The sequence below is a fragment of the Dermacentor variabilis genome, chromosome 5 (genome assembly GCF_050947875.1).
Source record: "Dermacentor variabilis isolate Ectoservices chromosome 5, ASM5094787v1, whole genome shotgun sequence".
Classification (NCBI taxonomy): Eukaryota; Metazoa; Arthropoda; class Arachnida; order Ixodida; family Ixodidae; genus Dermacentor; species Dermacentor variabilis.
In genome coordinates, this window is record NC_134572.1 from 14,108,285 (window position 1) to 14,125,842 (window position 17,558).

General features: G+C 43.6%; 1 protein-coding gene across 7 annotated transcripts in view; it reads right to left on the reverse strand.

The window, feature by feature from the left end:
• Window positions 1-17,274, reverse strand: part of LOC142582270 (uncharacterized) — a 69,315-nt gene extending 52,041 nt beyond the window's left edge. Inside the window, exons 1-5 of one of the 7 annotated variants that reach the window (XM_075691764.1) lie at window positions 17,046-17,274; window positions 16,245-16,291; window positions 14,663-14,806; window positions 13,019-13,216; window positions 5,152-5,316 (exon numbers count right to left, since the gene is read on the reverse strand). In XM_075691764.1, coding sequence (XP_075547879.1) covers window positions 5,152-5,316; window positions 13,019-13,216; window positions 14,663-14,806; window positions 16,245-16,250 — 513 coding nt within the window. In that variant the 5' untranslated portion in view covers window positions 16,251-16,291; window positions 17,046-17,274. Of the gene's footprint in view, window positions 1-5,151; window positions 5,317-13,018; window positions 13,217-14,662; window positions 14,807-16,244; window positions 16,292-16,363; window positions 16,772-16,924 lie in introns of those variants that run through there. The other 6 variants (XM_075691762.1, XM_075691761.1, XM_075691760.1 and 3 more) reach the window with 6 other exon arrangements.
• Between the last annotated feature and the right edge of the window lie 284 nt (window positions 17,275-17,558).

Genomic DNA, 17,558 nt, shown 5'->3' on the forward strand with positions numbered 1-17,558 from the left:
GAGTAATGTATAAACACAAAGAGATTACTAGTAAATTCTGCATTACATTACAGATTGCTCTTGCTAATTGCTTTGTGGTATATAGTACAGAGCACACACATTTAATAAAAACAATGTTGAATTTTCACAAATGAAAATGACGTACTTCTAGTACCTAAAAACGAAATTTAATGATGCAGCTACAAACAATTGCAGTGAAAAACGTTGCAAGTTTTCTTTTTTTTTTTTACTTCACTCCTAAGGAGGACTACAAGTTTCTTGATTTAGCAAAGCAATCTTTTATTGCAGCTTTCATTTGTTGAAGCCGTTGCATGATTCATAAGCATAACTGCAGTGTCCGTGAGAAGTGAAAAGAAAAGCAATATTAAGGGGGACAAGTTGTGTTTTGTACCCTGGTTACACAGGCATTTCTATCCCGATAAACCCTGGTGAGGATCAAATTTCTCAACTGCAAATGACCCCCTTTTGCAACCTGCACAATAAAGTCATTCACAGTTGTGAAATTTGATACCAATGGGGCTCAATTGTGATTGAAAATGCCTCAGTGACACCACTGTTACCTGCTTGCTGTAACCATGAATGAATGCATGCACATTTACCTGCAGCAATATTTTGCAAATGCCACATGCCCTATTAGGCAAGTGTAGTTGGCCACAAGGTTTGATGAAATACCTGTATTCCCATGAACCCAGGAAACATAGCCTCAAATTCAAACTTTCCAATCTCCTATAGTTCTTATGACCTACACAGTGACCCATTAAATCAGAAGTCCCTTAAACATTTGAGGGTCAATGACGTAAATACACGGCGCAGCGAACAAGTTCAAAAATGGTCGATGCCATATATTTTTGGCGCCGTCTGTACGTTTAAAAAGCACACCAATCTCATAACTTTTTCTTTTCTGTCATGTGCTGCCCCTATGTGGGAATACAGGGAATTTTTTTCGCGTGCCTCCCTCTCTCGGTTTTCGTTGCATGGTTTGTTTTAGCACTATTTTGCTTCCGCGCGTCTATATACTACTGCTCGCGCATTGGCGCGTACGGGCGAGCGGCGCTTTGGGTTTTGCGCCGTGGGCGATTTCGACTTCTTGCACTTGCAAAACTGATGGCTATCTCGTTACTAATTGCTCAAAGGGCGATCGCTTGTTTCTTGCTCGTTTAGTGCTCACAGGGGTGCCCATAAGAAGGATGCCGCCATGCATGCATTTCAGTTTCTTTTCTCTCTCTTTTTTTTTTTGAGACTCGTGAAAACTAATTGCCCTAGCTGGTTGGCGATAAGATTACATTAGCGGAAGTTTGTCACACATTTTGCTTTTCTGACGGGCACACAACCAAACAGTTTTCTTGAGTATGCACACCTATGCAGTTCGATTACGCTATGGACTATGGACTATTAGTGTAAGAGAAGGAATATTTGAGACTTGTGAAATATTCTCGTGTGCGGATTTTCAAAGCCTTGAACTACGTGTATAACAATACATTGAAGTTTTAATTCTTATAAATTTATTTCCTTTCTTATTGTTGTTATTCATGAATGAAGAATACATATATACCAACGCAAAAATTTTTTTTTGTTCACTTTACGGTCACCCTAGAAAAATTACGGTAAATTTTTTTCGAAATAAGTCCCCCAAAAGAATTGGAATCAGCAATAAAAAATATCAACCCTGGGCGGTTGCATATGGCGAAAAAAATCGACCCTCAAAAGGTTAATGGACCAGAGCAATACCCATGTCCCATAAACTTTTGTAGCTTACTGTACTAGCACTCCAAAAGGAAGTATTGGCCATGAGATCGAATCGACGCATGGCTGCATTGGTAACGGATAGCGTAGTTTCTGTTGCTTGTCCGCTGGGCCTCACGTATCTCCATGTGCATGTACACCATGCATGTCTGTCAAGGGGTCCTTACGGGGTCCTTCAAGGAGTCCTTTCAAGGGGTCCTTTTTTCACCACCCCTCAGGTCTGGTGAAAAAACACAGCCCGCAAATAGCATATGCTTCTGTGAACACCTCAGCCAAATTTTGCAGTGGTACGCGGCATGTGGAGCTCACAAGTGGAGGGCGAAGTCACATTTCTCTTAAATGCTCTCTTTTCAACAGAAGCCTGCTCCTCACTCTTTCATGGACGGTTTATTTTGCAATATAGCAGATTCTCATATGCGGCTGCTTTTGGCCAATAGCTGATGTCAATCAAGAAGGGTGTGTGCATCAGTACACTTCTTCTTACTGTTACTGTGTATATTTATTGACGACATTTCATAAACAGGCTGAAGTAAGCGAAAATCTGTTTTTAAATTTTGATAATAATTATATACTTCCAGAAGAAGCTGACTATCGTCTGTTCATGCTCGGTCTTGGCCGCTCACATAGAAACTGTGGCCACTCTGCTCACCGGTGTGGTAGCCGTTGGGTCTCACTAATTTCAACTAGTTTTCATTGAACACTGCAAGCTTTCCAGTGCTTGCTCACTCCTGGCCGCTCTTGGTTAGATGCCTCAAGGGACTTCGCTTCATATCAAGCTACAGTACTTCAACATGGGCAAGTTGAATGTGGCTACAATCCATTGATCAAGCTGGTGCAGGACCAAAGCTGGTTTGCACCACGTAACGCAACCAGATTAGAGCATATGAGCGTGAGCAAGCACTCTAGCCCTGTCATGCACAAAGTAAACGCTGCGCGTATGCACTATAGTTGCATGCAGCTGCGGTCTGCTACGTAGCATAGATACCGCAGCCACCACAGGGTGCCATGACGAGTCTGCTGGCTGAGCACATAGTGGCTCACTAGGGACAACCGCATTTGGTTATGTTTGGCACATCGTAGGTGCTAAATCGTAAGCAGTGGTGTCTACGTGAACATCCAAAATCAAATTTGAACTGCACACCACGGTGATGTTTAGGAGGCGGAGCATTGTGGGCACATCCCGCTCTGCCGTAGCCTTCACAATGCAAAGGATTGAAGAAGGAACGGGAGCACGGCAAACAGGTTCATACGCGACTTTTGAATGCTAATAACTCAGCTTCTTCTGAACCCATTGAATGCTTTTTGTGGCAAAGTATTTCTGGCATAGACAATTTTAACTTTAAATACATGATCAACTCACTGCAGTCAGCATGTTTCATTTCCATAAAATCAGGCCAAATTGTTTGAAGAGAGGACCACCGTGTATATTTCATTGTGTGCCGCCAACCCCCTATCCACACTTAAGGCCATGGTGCTGCCTCCTGTAGCTCGATCTCACAGCAAGTTTGCTGCACAATATACACCTAATATCGCTTCTAACACTGGTGGTTATCAAGGAATAGTAAATCAGCAAGTGCAAGAATCAGTGCGCTCTCAAGATGCCACTACACTCTAGGCTTGATTAACGAACACAGATGTAAGGGATTATTGCATGTACCGAAGTAAATCTAAAACATTTTCACCGATATTAGCATGTAATGAATAAAAGCTTATCAGGAATGCCAGATATGAAGAAGATATTTCTGCCAGATATAGGTTTGTTTTCAGAAGGTTTGACTGCAGCAGTTGTGAGGTTTTACTTCCACAACATACTGCCTATTCTTGCACAAATTGAATGTTGCGTCACAGAAGAATACAGGTATAAATATCTCTTCTAGCTGAACTGCAAGCTCACAACCTCAAATTTCACAGACATGCAGTTCATTGTGCATTGGGGCAAAGTGCATTTCCCAGTCTACATCCTAATGCCATTTTTGGGTACAAGCACTTGTCTATTTCATTCAGGATGAATTGGAAGTATGCATTGCCTGTGTTAAAACTACATTTTTCTAAATGTAAGCAACAATGGCACCATCTGTCCAAGAAAGGTAAATTGCCCATGGCAGGGTCAACAAAACACATAGTTTTACTGCTCCCAACAGATCGGCACAACCATGGGCACCTGCAAAAATATACCTGGTTCAGTGTGGCACTGCTATACACTGTCCCGGTTCATTCAGAACACAATAGGCAACTACTACAGTAAAATGCAATTTTAAACAAAAGATGCCATCATACCTGTCAACCTGTGAAGCTTAAGATTTGTAAAAATCCTACAGGTATGATGGGGGGAAAAGGGAAGGGGGGGAGTAAATAGCACACATTTTAACACTTGCCCTGAGCACATTACATGCACACTTCATTAAAAATGATTTACCTTTTGACACAGCAAACAAGCAGCAGCAAACTAGGAACAGTAATGACTGACAAATTTTTCTACAATCGGAAGATGCTGATTTCACCTGCTTCAGGAACTTGTCTGTATGTACTTGCACTCAAAGCAAGCATACCCCCCTAGCGTCTTTTCACTATCAGAAGACTTCCAACAGAAGGTTCAGAGACCAATGAGCATAACTGCTTTGCCAACAAAATTTATATTTTGTAGAGCTTGATGCAACACCCGTAAAATCATAAAACAAGCCCATATTTGTAAACATTACGGTAAATTCCGAACAGTTGACAAGTATGCATTGCTAAATGCTAGCTTCATGCAAAATCTAAACATGGTGAAGCAAAGTCTAGCCAGAAAAAACATTTATAATTGGCCTGCCAAGTAGTGTAACATTCAATATGTATTCATATGGCTACCTAGATAACTGTTTTGAGGGGAAGTTGGCACGAAATCCCTTTTCTGCCTATGCCACTACTTGGACAATTATTATGATTTTTTTTTTGGTAAGAAAAGTTTATCATTTATGAAAGCCACAATTATGTGCAAATTACAATCAGAAGCATTCTGCAACTTTCTGTTTTCATTTTATTACTATAGTGGGGAGTGCACATGAAACTGTGGCTGGCTTTGCTTAATTCGTACCGCCAATGTAGATAATATTGTCGATGTATGCGGCATAAAACTGTATCATTCGTTGCAGGCTCCCAAATTTAGCAAAAGGAAATGTTTTCTGAATTTCCCAACAATTCGTATAATTCCGTGGCCCCTGTCTGTGTAAAAGAATTGTTCGACGTGAGTACTTATTTGCATAAAAGGTCAAATTTCAATATGACAAAATTTCTATATAATGAAGGAAATTGCCGATTTTACCGACAAATTTATCGAGATTTAACTGTATAAATGCTTTATCATGGTAGCAGCATATGTGTGGGTGCATTATACGAAGTTTATGAAGGTGGTGAGAGGACAGCACCTACCTGAAGCACTCTGACCACTTCAACATAATCGTTGTCCAGGGCAATGTCAAGCGGTGTCTTTTCAAACTTGCTGCATGCACCTACATCTGCACCCCACCGTAAGAGGCATTTGATCACGTCCAGATGTCCTCTCTCCACTGCCCAGTGAAGGGGCGTCATGCGCAGCTGTTGAAACACAAAGACATCAAATGTTCAGCCACTCAGCTGCTGCACAGAAATTTCTGTTGGCCCACAGTTACATACAGTGCAGAAAAGTCTTTACATGCACAGCCTGTGAAGACAGTTCATAAAATCACTGCCTACAAACTGCAAGTGCAAGCAGTGTGTTGAGGCATGCATGTATTTAATGGGGAGAGAGAGAGAGAGAAAGATAAAAAAAGGAGGCTAACCAGGACAGAGCCTGGTTGGCTACCCTGCACTTGGGAAACGGGAAAGGAGAGGGTAAGATCAATATAAGGAGAGAAAGTGTTGATGTCGCAGACGTAATAAATTTCTCAGCACTGTACCACAGACGATCGATCAGTCCAGTTGGTTCAGAAAATGCACAAGCGCCTTTGTGGCCTTCTGCAGCTGTGATATGAGGGACCATGGTCAGGGTGTCTACCAAATTGACATTTCCAAATTCCCCAAGTTTTCCAGGCTTTCCCCGAGTGACAGAACTTTTTTTAAACGCTAATACCATGCCGCCCTATGCTGTCACTCTCTAGTAAGCATTTTAATAAGAAAAAAGAAAAAAAATGATTCCATCAAGTTTCAACAGTAAGGAGTAGTGTTTATTTTATTCAATAATAAAACAGAAGAAAGGGGTTAGTGAAATGCACAGCAAATAAAATACCTTCGAAAGAAGTGGTAAAGCCCATTGCAAATTGAGTTGAACACTCTCAAATACGAATAAAAAGGAGATGCATACAAAAGCAAATAGTTTTGAATATGAGCTATTTCTATCAATTTATAGCAAGCTCATTCGTATGAGGCCCGAACTTTTGTCACAAGTGATATTCTCTCTCTGAACAGCTGTCAAGTCAACCTCAACTCTCCTGACATATGCTCAGCCCGCACACGACTCAGTCTTGCATTTCGCTGCTTTAAAGGGTTTATTTTGGTTTGGATGAGGGACACCTGCATCTCGTAGTCAACCAACACCTTTTTTTGTGAGCTCAAGCTCCTTCAAAGAAGCAGCAGCTCGCTTCCTTTCCCATTTATTCAACGCGTAGGTCCTTTCTGTTCACGTCCTCCTTCAGCTGCACGTTCGCCACACGGACCATTTGAAGCATCCTCTTGGTCAGTTGTACAGTCAACGTCCGAAAAATCGGGCAGTTCGAAAAAATTAATGCATGTCTTGTGCGGCCCGTAAGGGCTCAAATCGCCATAGGCACATCCGAAAAAGCTCTGAAGGGCTGCCAGTACACTTATTAGGCGTATCGGTGCTCGTACTGTGACAAGAGATGACGGGAGCACGCGTGTATAATTAAGGAATACGTACTGTGTCCTGTGACAATTGTCCCTTCCCATGCTTGTTATGCTTCGCCGCGTAACATTTCTGTAATGAGGCAAAGCTGACTTTCGGGACCCGGCATTATGCAACACGCCGTGCTTTCCGACTTCTGAAGCCAATCGCAAGTACCAGAAAGGTGGAGTCGGTGCCATTGCTGACAGCGGTGAATCCTTTCAATAAAGAACACGGCACCAAACGGCAAGAAACTTAATAGCGAACGTCGAAGCAGCTACGCCTGGCATTTCTGTGGTGATGGCTACGGCTGCCAGCGGATCTGCGCGAGAGTGCCGGTTCGAGGCGGCGAGAAACTCAAAATCGAAGGTGGTGGCTTTGACTAATGCCATTTTGGACTTGCGGTCACGGCAAAAAGTCCAGAAAATTAGACAGCGAAAGGTTCTTGCGTCCGAAATTTCAGACGTTCTTATACGTTGACCCTATGGTCAACGTATAAGAACGAAGCCGTCGGATGTCCGGAAGTCGGCCGTTGACCGTACAATGGCAACTCCTCCAGCCGTCGACACGGCGTAAACGACGATTCATTACGATTCCTCTCTGTTTTACTCAAGCCAGCTAGCATTATCGCAACCTTCGTTCCCTTTCTATAAAGTTACAGAAAATTTTCCCTGATAGACGCAAAAATTCCCTGAGATTTCCCTGAGTATTTCCAGACTATCCAAAATCCCTGATAATTCCCAGTTTTCCCAGTTGGTAGACACCCTCGTGAAGGTAGTCGAGAGTGTCATCAATTTGCGGGAGAGGGTACACATTCTTTTTCCCGACCTGGTGCAGTTGACAGTAGTCAACACAAAATCGCCCGCTGCCATTCTTCTTTTTGAGCAAGACAACTGGCAATGCTTAAGGACTCGAAGAGGACACAATCACAATTTTGGTTAGCATCTTGTCTACTTCAGCTTGGATAATGTGGCATTCTGCGTGAGACATGCGATAAGGTCGTCGACGGATAGGTCTAGCATCACCGGTGTCAATCTTATGTGTCACAACGGAAGTCTGTCCCACAGGGGGATCTTCAGTCAAAGACATCACGATAAGACACGAGGATGAGACAAAGATCCGCAGCCTGTTCAAGCAGCAGGTCTTGAGCGATCATCTTCGATAAGAATTACGGGGTCTCTTAAGATCTCTCTTAAGAGGTGAATGGCAAAAGCCTACTCTTCCTTCTCTTATCATTCACCTCTTTCTCTTTGCCTCTTCTCTTTCTCTTCTTTTAGTCATTACTGCTCACTACTAAGCATGTTTAGTCATTTGTAATCAATTGTGATCACTACAAGCAGTCGTTAGACATGTTGGTCATAGCATAGTCACTACAAGTCGTTACTGGTCATTACTAAGAATTTTTAGTCATTTCTAATGAATTGTAGTCGCTACAAGTTGTCGTTAGACATATTGGTCATTTCGTAGTCACTACAAGTCATTTCAGTCATTATTAGTCATTACTGCTCACTAAGCATCTTTAGTCATTTGTAAACAATTGTGGTCATTACAAGCAATCATTAGACATGTTGGTCGTATAGTTATTTCAGTCATTATCAGTCATTACTGATCATTACTAAGCATTTTTAGTCAATTCTAATCAATTGTAGTTCTTACGATTTGCCAGACATATCGGTCATTTCAATCATTACTGTTCATTAATAAGCATTTTCAGTCCTTTCCAATCAACTGTAGTCATCACAAGTTCTCATTAGATATATTGGTCATTTCATAGTCATTACAAGTCATTTCAGTCATTATTAGTAATTACTGCTCACTAGTAAGCATATTTAGTCATTTGTAATCAATTGTGGTCATCGCAAGCCGTCGTTAGACATATTGGCTATTTTGTAGTCATTAGTACTCATTTCTAGACATTTCTAGTAATTTCTAATCAATTGTGGTTATTACAAGCCATCATTAGACATACTGTTCATTTCGGAGTCATTAGTAGTTATTACAAGTCATTAGTAGTGATTATTAGTCATTATTAACCTCTACCAATCTCTATTACAATATTATCATGTACTAACTGTCACTATCAATCATTTTTCATTCTTTAATCTGTCTTCATATGGCGTGATGACGCTTCGGAGGACACTCCGACGGTTAGGTATGCCGACACAAACTTCACCATGAACCTATAAAGGCTTTCACCTTAGAATGCTGAGATCGGATGTTGCGAAACTGATTGGACAGCAGGTGGCTGCAGATGAGCACGGAACATCTAATACAGAGATGGCGGAATCTCTGCCGAGCGACATGCCTTTTGGAATAACTTGCGTACTTAAACCAAAATTTAAAACAGGAAGAAATACACTGTTATCGGCAATGGTCACAATGGTATGAGGAATGGCAAGTGTGCATAGCTAAAGAACATTGACATTAGGAGTCAGCACATAGTCACCGTCGATAACAGATGGGAACGTCAAAGGCATATACATGGAGGCTTGAAGCAGCAACTGTACAAAGTCTACAGAACATAAACGAGGCTCAGCTGATTTTGGAGCACAGCAGTAAATAGGCAGCTAGAGTTGGAGGAGGCCAGCAGTGCAGCCAATCAGTGCTGAATGGTCCAATAAAAAGTAGAGGCCGAAGATCAAGTCAGGGGAACACCATTCCAGAACAGCAAGAAAATGGCAGTGTTGAAGCCAGCAAGTTATTCAGGCAGTGCGTATGCCAAGAATAATGGGCACTGCTCCATCGACGATCCGGATAGCACGAGATGCAGCAGGTGTAACGACTTGCTTCAGGCAGCAATGAAGGCGGTTGCTCATCACCGAGATATCAGCTCCAGTATCGACAAGTGCTGGGACAACTACACCATCAACTTCTACATCGACTACATTGCGTCTGGTCGGCAGGGTGAGAGGCTTTGGTGGAGATGTCGACAATGCAGCGTCACTTCCAGGCGCTGCATCTTTTATTTTTCCGAAGGTACGCGCCCAGGTCGGAACGACGGGTGACAACTTTGCAGCTAACGGGACTAGTGACTGCTCAGAGACTGTGATTGACGACGCTATGTGGTCGCACTGTCAGTGGCGTGCAGGTTAGGCTCGGCTTGCAGCTGGATATGGTGAAAACCGCTGTCTCGACGAGGGCTGTTCAAGAATGGCATCGAGGACCAGCGGTTGCGACAGTACCGGCGACGTGACCAACGCGGCGGCAACTGAAGCAAATAGGTCGCTCATCCGGTGTTCGGCCCTCTGCCACGTTGCGAGAACCTCAAGGTATCTACTGATTTTGAGTAGGCATGAGCAATGGACGTTCAGTTGGCTGGAAAGTGGCCACGGTGCAAACTGACTGCAAGCCGACATTGGCGAGTTATTGGCGTACAATACTGTAGCCTGAACAAGGGGAACCACAGGAGCGCATCTATCACTGACAGGTGGGTAGAAGGTTGCAGGACACGTGGGTGCCAGTTCACGGCACACAATCTTCGTCAGCTGCTCTGAAGGCTGCTGCCGCCATGAAGAATAGTCTTGTCTGTCTTCACAAGACGATGTTGCAGCTGTATTAGGAAGCTCTGCAAATGACTGACAGATACGACAGCTTTTCACCTGCTCAAAACACTTCCACTTTGTGATAACCAAAGCACAGGTTTTACAAGTGAGTAAATTGAAGGCATCATCGGCAATACCTTTTAAGACATACCCAACTTTTTGAGACTCTGGCATTACAGCGTCGGCCTTGCGGCAGAGTGCCAGCACGTCTTGTGCATAAGCGACATAGCCTTCTGTAGACGTCTGAACTCGTGATGCCAACTCTTTCTTGGCAATGACTTTCTGGCCCAGTGGTTTTCCAAAGAGAACTCGCAGCTTCTGCTTGCAGGTATCCCAGACACACAGTTCTTCTTCATGGTTTTGAAACCACACTCACGCAGTTCCTGCCAAGTAAAATATGTTCATCAGCATCACTGTGGGATCCCATTTGTTGTGCCGGTACACCCGCTCATACATCTCCAGCCAGTCATTGACATCGGTGCCATCAGTGCCGCAGAAGGTTCCTGTATCCCATGGATGCGTGACTATGACAGTTGACGCAGTCATTGCCGAACTAGGTACCATCTCCTGCAACATCGGTGAAGAACCGAAGCGGTGGCCACTGCGAAGCTCCGTGCTAAGTCATTACCCAGCGCCTCCACCAAATGTTACGAAGAGGAAGCCCAATGCACAAATGTATGTACAACTATTTACATGGGGAAAGTTAGTGGTAACTGCGCAGGCTGGTGCAAATGTCACAGCTCCAGGAAACAGTCTACCACATCCTCTGTGTCTCCGTCTCGCACGCACGATCCTGTCCAAATGCACCATAGCAATATCTATCATAGAAACAAATTATTGCACTATTGAAATCAGCTGGTAAAAATACATTAACTGTGCAAATTTCATTCAAATTGTTAAAAAAATAAGAAAGCTTTTTGAAGTGCCTCATCCCTGCATAGGGGCTCTGAACCATTTTTTATCAAAGTCGAAAAATCTATTTGAAATTAAAGAAATGACACTGTGTCCGCGTCGTTCCTTTTATTCCTGTGTTCTTTCTTGTGCGCTAAAAAAGTTGTTACTATGGGTTACCAACATGCACCAGCATATGCTCTTCAACGATTCTGGATGTTCACGTAGACGCCACTGCTTCAGATTTTGGCACCAACTAGTCGCAAAATGTAGCCAAATGCAGTTGTCCTCAGCGAGCCGCAGTGCACTCAGCCAGCGGACTCATCGCAGCACCCTGCAGAGGCCACAATATCTATGCTACATAGCAGACTGCAGCAAAATGCAACTGCAGTGCGTGTGTGCAGCATTGGCTTTGTGCATGACAGAGCTTGAGCGCATGCTCACACTCATATGCTCCAGTGTGGCCATGCTACATGGTGCGGGCTGGCTTTGTTCTGCTCCAGCTTGACCAACGGATAGTAGCCACATCCAACTTGCGCATTTTGAAGCGAAGTCTGCCAAGGCGTCTAACCAGGAGTGGGCGCACGCTGGCAGGCATGCATGTGATCTATTCTTAAGTTTCACATGGTCTGAGACTAGCTCAAAAAGAGTCCAAATTAGTGAGACCCGACCCTTATGACACTGATAAGCAGGGTGGCCAAACTTTAATTCCTACGCGGACAGCCGAGGCCAAGTGTAAGCAGGCAATAGTTGGCGTCATACGTAAGTACGTAATTATTATTGAAATTTGAAAGCAGACTTTCGCTTACTTCAGCCTGTCTATTAAACATTGTCAATAAATGTGCACAGTAACAGTAGGAAGAAGCACACTGATGCAGACACCCTTCTTGATTGATGTCAGCTATTGGCCAATAGCAGCCCATATAAGGAAATCTGCTATATTACACAATAAGGCATCCAGAAAAGAATGAGGAGCAGGCGGCTTCTGTTGAAAAGAGAGCGTTTCAATTAAAGGTGACATTTCGCCCTGCTTGTGAGCTCCGCACGCTGCATACGACTGCAAAATTTGGCCCAGATGTTCAGAGCAGCGTATGCTATCCATGGACCGTCCTTCACCAAGCCCGAGGAGTGGTTCAGTACCCCTTTAAGTGGAGAGAAATTCTGTAGATGCGCCGCCAAGTTGATCATACCATGGGGAGCACATCTACAGATGCACAACTCTCTCACCATGATGAAGAGAGTGATTCAAAGGAAATGTATTTTTATTCAAGCAGAATATGTGCTACTATGTCTCAGAAGAAGTAGTAAGTAGTAGGGGTATGTTTGTTTTCGAGATGGCATCACTTTGCTTTTGCAGACAGCAAAGAGGGTAGCGAGTCTACAAACATGCAATTTTCTCAGTGCAGGAACTACTGATTTTGACGCGAATCATGCCAAAAGTCGAAAAGCTTTGATGAGGTGAAGATACCAAATGCTTTGACAGACAGCGAAATTGCAGCATTGCTGCAACAGAGTGATGATTCTGACATGTATACGTTTTGGAGCTTGACAGTGAATCCAACCACAAAGGTATAGCGAAATAGAAGAAGAGAATGACATAGACGAGACAGTTACAACATCTGTGAATCACAAATATTGGCAAGGCAGTGGAGCCGAAAGAACTGTTTGCTTTTCAAGGAAGTCCTGGGATGGACTGTGATGTTGGCGTGGGGAGGTGCTGCATCGTGCTTCAATAGTTTTCACATGAGAATGAGCTTTTGAAGTGAAAAGGACGGTAGGGTAACATTAACTAATTGCTTGTTGCATATCAAGGTTTCGTAAAAAAAGCATTTTTCTTGCCTAAAACAAAATTTTGAGAGAAACTCCCCATGGCGTAGCGGTTCTTGAGTAAAACATTCGCCAATGAAGAGATTAATGCTTGTACACTGTGAGCCACCTCGACGCCCTTCTTCGGAATGCAGCTGCAAGAGCCCTTCTTGGCACTCACCATGTCCTTAGCTTCAATGTCGGCCGAGTGCTTGAGCAAGAGCTCCACCACATCCAGGTGGCCCTCTTGAGCTGCCACATGCAGCGGGGTGCGGTCTACCTTGGTGCGTGCGTCTCGGCTGATGCCAGCTCGCAGCAGCACTTCAGCTGTCGCCACATGCCCGTTCTGAGCAGCCATGTGCAGGGGAGATGTGCCCAGCTGCACCACAAGACCGGAGAATGCTTTTTTTTTTTCTTCCCCTTTCTACTCGTGAAAGGTAGAAATGTACATGCTCACAAATCAAAACAGGGTAAAGGCAGCCAATGTGACACAAAGTGACCAGAATCCCCTGCTGCAGCATCAATTTGTATGGCGCTATAAAAAAATGGGCTTAACAGTGGACTACACTGTACATACGTCCTGCAACATTTTGGTGGCACGTGCATGGCTGTGAAAGGTGGAAATATGCTGTTGGAAGTTAGCACTGCGTGTTGTCCCAAGTGCATTCTATGTGTGTTGTGCCTAGCTACAACAAATTCAAGGCATTCTCAAGCCATGAACAGCAGCTTACTGGTATCCTTGTAAAGAAAAGCATACAAGTACATTTTGCCACTACTGACCTGTGGGGCCTAAAGTTAGAAAATGACAAACTTGAGAATGAGAAGCTAAGCATTGTGCAGAGAGCAATGAGATGGAACATTATAGGCATTGTGTTAAAGGCTAACTACAATCAAATTCACCTGGGCTAAATTGGTTATAAATTAGTAGTACTGTGTTCTACTGAAGCAATAAAAAAAACTGCAGGGTGGGTAAGTGTCGAACTTTCTTATGAACACCCATTAAATAGCACCTAATCAGAAAACACATGCACTTTAACACATGCAACTGGTATTTGTTGGCAAATATGAAACAAATTCCAGAACATTGCCGCCAAGATTTTCAGCTAGCTGCGGTGCTGCCCCATCTCAGAGGTCATGCCAAGCAACCATGCTGCTTCTCAATGTCCTAGATTCTGCATCGTTTCCGGCACGTAGTAATGGTGGTGTTCTTTTTCAGTTTTTGTATCAAAAACCTATTTTTGCTACTTTTCATGATGCACCCACTCGTGCTTTAAACCTAAATTTTGTGTGAAGATGGCTCTATATGCACATTATCTGAAACTCTGCTTTTTACCTATATAGTCCATGATTTCGTTTAAGTTTTCTTTTAAAGGACTGGAAGATATGGCTGTACGAACTAGCAAATGGTAAATGGATACTTGCATGCAACATGACACTCCTAAACTGAGCTAAAGCAGAAACGTGATGGTTCAAGCAGAAAAGACTGAAGTATGCACCAGAAAAAGTGTTGTGCTGTCTAATTCAATACAATGTTATAAGTTTTGTAACAGCAATAAACATGCAGAGTTCTCTCTACTCAGGAGGCAACACCAAATAGGGCCCTGAAAATTGATTACGAAGGCAAATACAGTGTAAATCCCACCAAACTGCTTTCAGTAAAACTCGGTGGCGTAGCCAGCAGGTGGCACACAGGGCCACCCGCGAATATATTAAAGATATTCTATTGCTGGTTGCGTTGCATATATCCACAGAAGAATGCTTCCAGAAATGCTTATTATTTCTTTCAGTGTTCCAGTGCTTCAACTGAAGTGCTTTTTGACCTTACCCAGTCAGTAGTGAAAGGAGCACCACTGGTCATGAGTTGACGAACTTCTTCAGTCTCGCCATTGCGCGCAGACTCCAGAAGCTGTTTTCCAAGGTCCACGAGGGACAGGGAAGGCTGTGGCACAAGTTGCAGTGGCAACGAAATCTAGATATCGGAAGAGATTATGTCATTGCATAAAAAATCTGAAATTAGACAGACCCCCGTATTCTAGAATTCTAGAAAGCTTAAGAGCCAAGGATTGTTTAAGAATACGGGGAAAAGTCATGCTTCCACTCGACAATTTCTTTATTCTGCACCACGAAGTGATTACCAAACTTAATCAGAGCAGCATTCCGGGCAAGTTGGTAATCCATTGCTTAAATGATATTGCGCGACATAAAAAACGACACGGACGTGAAAGAAGACGACACACCAAGCGCTTGGTGTGTCGTCTTCTTTCACGTCCGTGTCGTTTTTTATGTCGCGCAATATCATTTAAGCAATGGATTACCAAACAGGACAACAGTCAATGAAGCTTGATGGATGATAATCTTTCTTCAAAAGACACACACTGGCCTCAATTTCTAATGCTATCAGGATAGTGCGCCCAGGCATTTCTGTGTGCCCAAAGTCCTCCTTGTATTCTTTTTGTACAACTGACAGTTTGTGTCCCCCAACTATAAATATGGAAAGCCTAAAACTTCATATTGTGTGGCATCATGATGTGGACATGCCATGAACAAGGAAACTTCCTTGCAAGTTACCAGTACACTGCAAATAAGCATAAAAAATGCAAGAAGAAAAGCATGTCAGCACATTTGTGATGAAACAGTGCATACATACAGATTGAAGGTGAGGAAATGCCTCACACACACACACACAAAGACTGTACAATTGTGCTATGCATGCTCTAACACTCAGAACAGACACACAATGGTTGAGTGACCTTCCATTATATCTTATCTGTCTGTGCTGTTTCTTCATGAATTTCAACTGACTTGCCCAGCTATTTATTTTGCTGTGTATCAATTTGACCAGCAAAACCAGTGTCGCGACATTTAGGTGCCACTCCAAACACATCCCGTGCTGCGCTTCCAAATATGCTGCTGTGTTATTGACATTTTGTTACAGAAAGGCCAAACATTCTGCTCCTGTTGAACAGATCATGAAGTGCACCAGAACACAGCCAAAATTTTACAGGAAAGAAGACAGGACAGTGCTTCACTAACAACTGTTGTGAGTTAAGCACTGTCTTGCCTACTTTTCTGCAAATTTTTGTATGTGTTCCGGTGCGCTTCAAAATATGTTCAACATGAACTTTAATAAACCAGCCCGACAACTGCCACCTCGATGCATTATAGTCTGCTCCTGTATGAAAGAAAACGGGCCGGCCCGCCCGCTTTTCCGAACCTTGATATAACCATATTCAGATTTTCTCCGCAAGTGCAACTGTGGGTGCGCGTAAACAGATGCATGTGCAGAGTACCGCGTGCACACAACACGGCATAAAATTTGAGCAGGAAACACACAGCAGTCAATAGATAGCCAAGTTCGCAAAATTTACGATCAATCATGTGCGATCGTGCCTGAGCTACGGGCTTACCTCCATTGTGTCATCAACGGGTTCCTCTTGGAAAACATCCAGCACTCCTGCACAAGAAGACCGATACGTGAGTTTGCTATGTATGATTCGGGTAAGAACAGTAGACACGAAACACGTACGTTGGCGCCTCACCTCACAAGCGCGACGCGAAAGGGAGTATTCACGCACGTTATCAACACATACCGGCATACTACACATCACGCTGAAATAAACTGGCGAACTGAACGAGTGCTACAGCAGCGAATGTATACTAACACGACACAAGCTACGTACTACAGAGGCTACCAGCGAGGGATTCGTCGGACTCGGAAAGACACTGGGGCCATGCACTCGCGTTCGCCTGTGGTAGCAGGGGGCCAGGGCTAAAGCTGGCATCAAGATGGAGAACGGCATTAGGCCAGACCATTGCAAAGCGGCACCAAATCGAAGACGGGACACATCCGAACGTGCTGTCACGCGCATCTCCGCGCTGTATTTGATCATTCGCGCGAGGCAGACGCCATTGAAAACAGGAAAACGGAAGGGGATCTCGAAACGGAAGCAGGCTCAGATGATCCGGCTGAAGACGCGTTTCCAGAGGCGGGGACGCGCTGCGCCCAATGCGCGCCCAACAAGCTCGCTTAGGTCGCAGTTGACCCAGCACCGCGTGAGAGGTCGCATATAAAAGATGACTATCTCACCTGCAGCCTTTGATGCTGCGCCAATTTAAAGACAGGCACTCAAAGCTTGACTTTCATCAAAAAAGTCCGTGAAAAGGCCCAAATTTCCGGAAGTAAGACATTTTTCCGGAAATACACCTACGTTGTCTCCGTTTCCTCCGAGCTACATTCCATAGTCATTGCGCAATGTATTACTGCGCTATTGAACAAATGCTCGTATTACGTTGCGAAAGGTCTAATAGAAGTTTTCTTAGCTTTAGTCGTAGTTGATTTTGTGGATATCATCCAGTAGGTTGTCAAATAATTCTCACAGACGCGCAAATTGCCGCAGTGTGACAACTTCTGAGCACTAACATGTGCCGATTATCGAGAACTATGTTTTCCGGAATGACCTTGGGATACGTCACGATCGTTACGGTGATTGTAGCAACGGTACCGGTAATTAAGTTAAAGTGCAAAAAGCTCCGAAGCAACTAAATATTTATTATAAAATTTTTGACATTGTATGCACGTGTAAAATGAATCATTTGTGTCAAACGCTTTTTTTTATTATTGTTATCCGCATCTGTGCAACTGCTCGTAACTATGGGTAACTTGAGTAACACATTTATGGTTTTTAATTTCGGTTCAGAATAAAACTGATAAAACCGCATTT